The sequence below is a fragment of the Aplysia californica genome, unplaced genomic scaffold (genome assembly GCF_000002075.1).
Source record: "Aplysia californica isolate F4 #8 unplaced genomic scaffold, AplCal3.0 scaffold00260, whole genome shotgun sequence".
Taxonomy (NCBI): Eukaryota; Metazoa; Mollusca; class Gastropoda; order Aplysiida; family Aplysiidae; genus Aplysia; species Aplysia californica.
In genome coordinates this window covers 700,501-701,960 of record NW_004797530.1, presented here as the reverse complement: position 1 = coordinate 701,960, position 1,460 = coordinate 700,501, and the positions used below count along the sequence as shown (strand labels likewise).

Here is a 1,460-nt window from a genome sequence, read left to right as displayed (position 1 = left end):
CATCAGCAGTAGCAGCAGCAGTAGTAGCAATACCAGCAGCAGCAATAGCAACAATAGCAGCAATAGCAACAATAGCAGCAATAGCAGCAGTAAGAGAATGTAAAAGAGAAGGGAGGACTACATAATAATGTCTTAGCTGCTGGTGACACCCCGCACCTTATTCTACATGTCCGTAATACCATTCCCATCTCCACCACCACCACCACCAGGAAATGTGGCAACGGGACCATCAACGGTACTGCAGAGTGGCTCTGTCTTCCTAACATTGGTCAGAACCCTAACCACGACTTCACCAGCTTTGACAACTTCGGCATGGCTTTGCTGTGTGCTTTCAGGCTCATGACACAAGACTTCTGGGAGAGCCTCTACCACCTGGTAAGTTATGCATCACACCTTTTTGTACCTTATTTTATTGTAACCTAATAATTTAATAATAAATTTAAAATCTGAGAAAATATGAGTGCATCAGGGCCGAGAGGGGGGGGGGAGATAGAGAGCGGGGAGAGAAAGCTTAAAAGAATGGGTGAAAGGTCATTTGTATACCCCGTCCCTTGTTCTAAATCATTGTTTGACTTGTCTGGCTATTGATTCAGTACAATTTAAAGTCATCACTTTAGTCTGACTTCTCTATAGTTTTTTGGCTTAATGGGTTGTTAAGTTGGTTAAATGGACAAGCAATTCTTTGATTGATTTGTTGTTTGTATGATTGATTTTTCGTTCATTCTTAGTCCAGTGCACTGATAAAGTCACTTGTGTCATTAACAGCTCACTGGCAGAAAGACTTTTACGACGAGTGGCAAGTCTGCGGAAATGGCACAGGGGCAGGGTGAGTGCTGGCTTACATTTTGGTAAAAGTAAAATATACCCCTCCCCCCCAAAAAAAAATTGGAAATGTTTTACTTAGAGCGCAGTGCCCAGGTCACTGTGGGGGTTAGACTTGATTGGCTGGGTGGGGGGATTGTTGTTTTTCTAAACTTTCATATATTTTACTTGCAAACTCTCCTTGCACCATCATATAAACCATCTATGTAAGGTAATTTATCTAGAACTACGCAGAATAGGATAAATGTCAACATATCTTAGTGTTGATTCCATCAAAACCCTCATCTCTTCTTTTGTCCTTTCACGTCTAGACTACTGTAATTCTTTGTTTGGAAACTTTCCCACTGAAACGTTAAATAGATTACAGCGACTCCAGAACCAAGCTGCTTGCATAATTTTAAAGAAATCTCTCAAAGAGCATGTAACACCAATGCTAGTTCAACTACATTGGCTCCCGGTGAAAGCACGAATTCAGTACAAAATAATTGTTCTTTGTTTTAAGTGCGTCAACAACATTGCACTTTGTGACATGGTCGTCGAATACATACCATCTCGGCCTTTTTAAGACCTGTCCAAAGTAAAAGTCAGAGACTCGGAGGGAGAGAATTTTCCCACCACGCCCCCTCCTTGTGGAACGC

At 41.8% G+C, this 1,460-nt stretch overlaps 1 protein-coding gene across 1 annotated transcript in view; it reads left to right on the top strand.

The window, feature by feature from the left end:
- LOC100533425 (sodium channel alpha-subunit SCAP1) overlaps window positions 1-1,460 on the top strand; it is a gene marked incomplete in the record, with an annotated part of 152,143 nt that overhangs the window by 110,634 nt on the left and 40,049 nt on the right. The window contains 1 exon segment of the mRNA NM_001204708.1: window positions 210-375. Coding sequence (NP_001191637.1) covers window positions 210-375 — 166 coding nt within the window.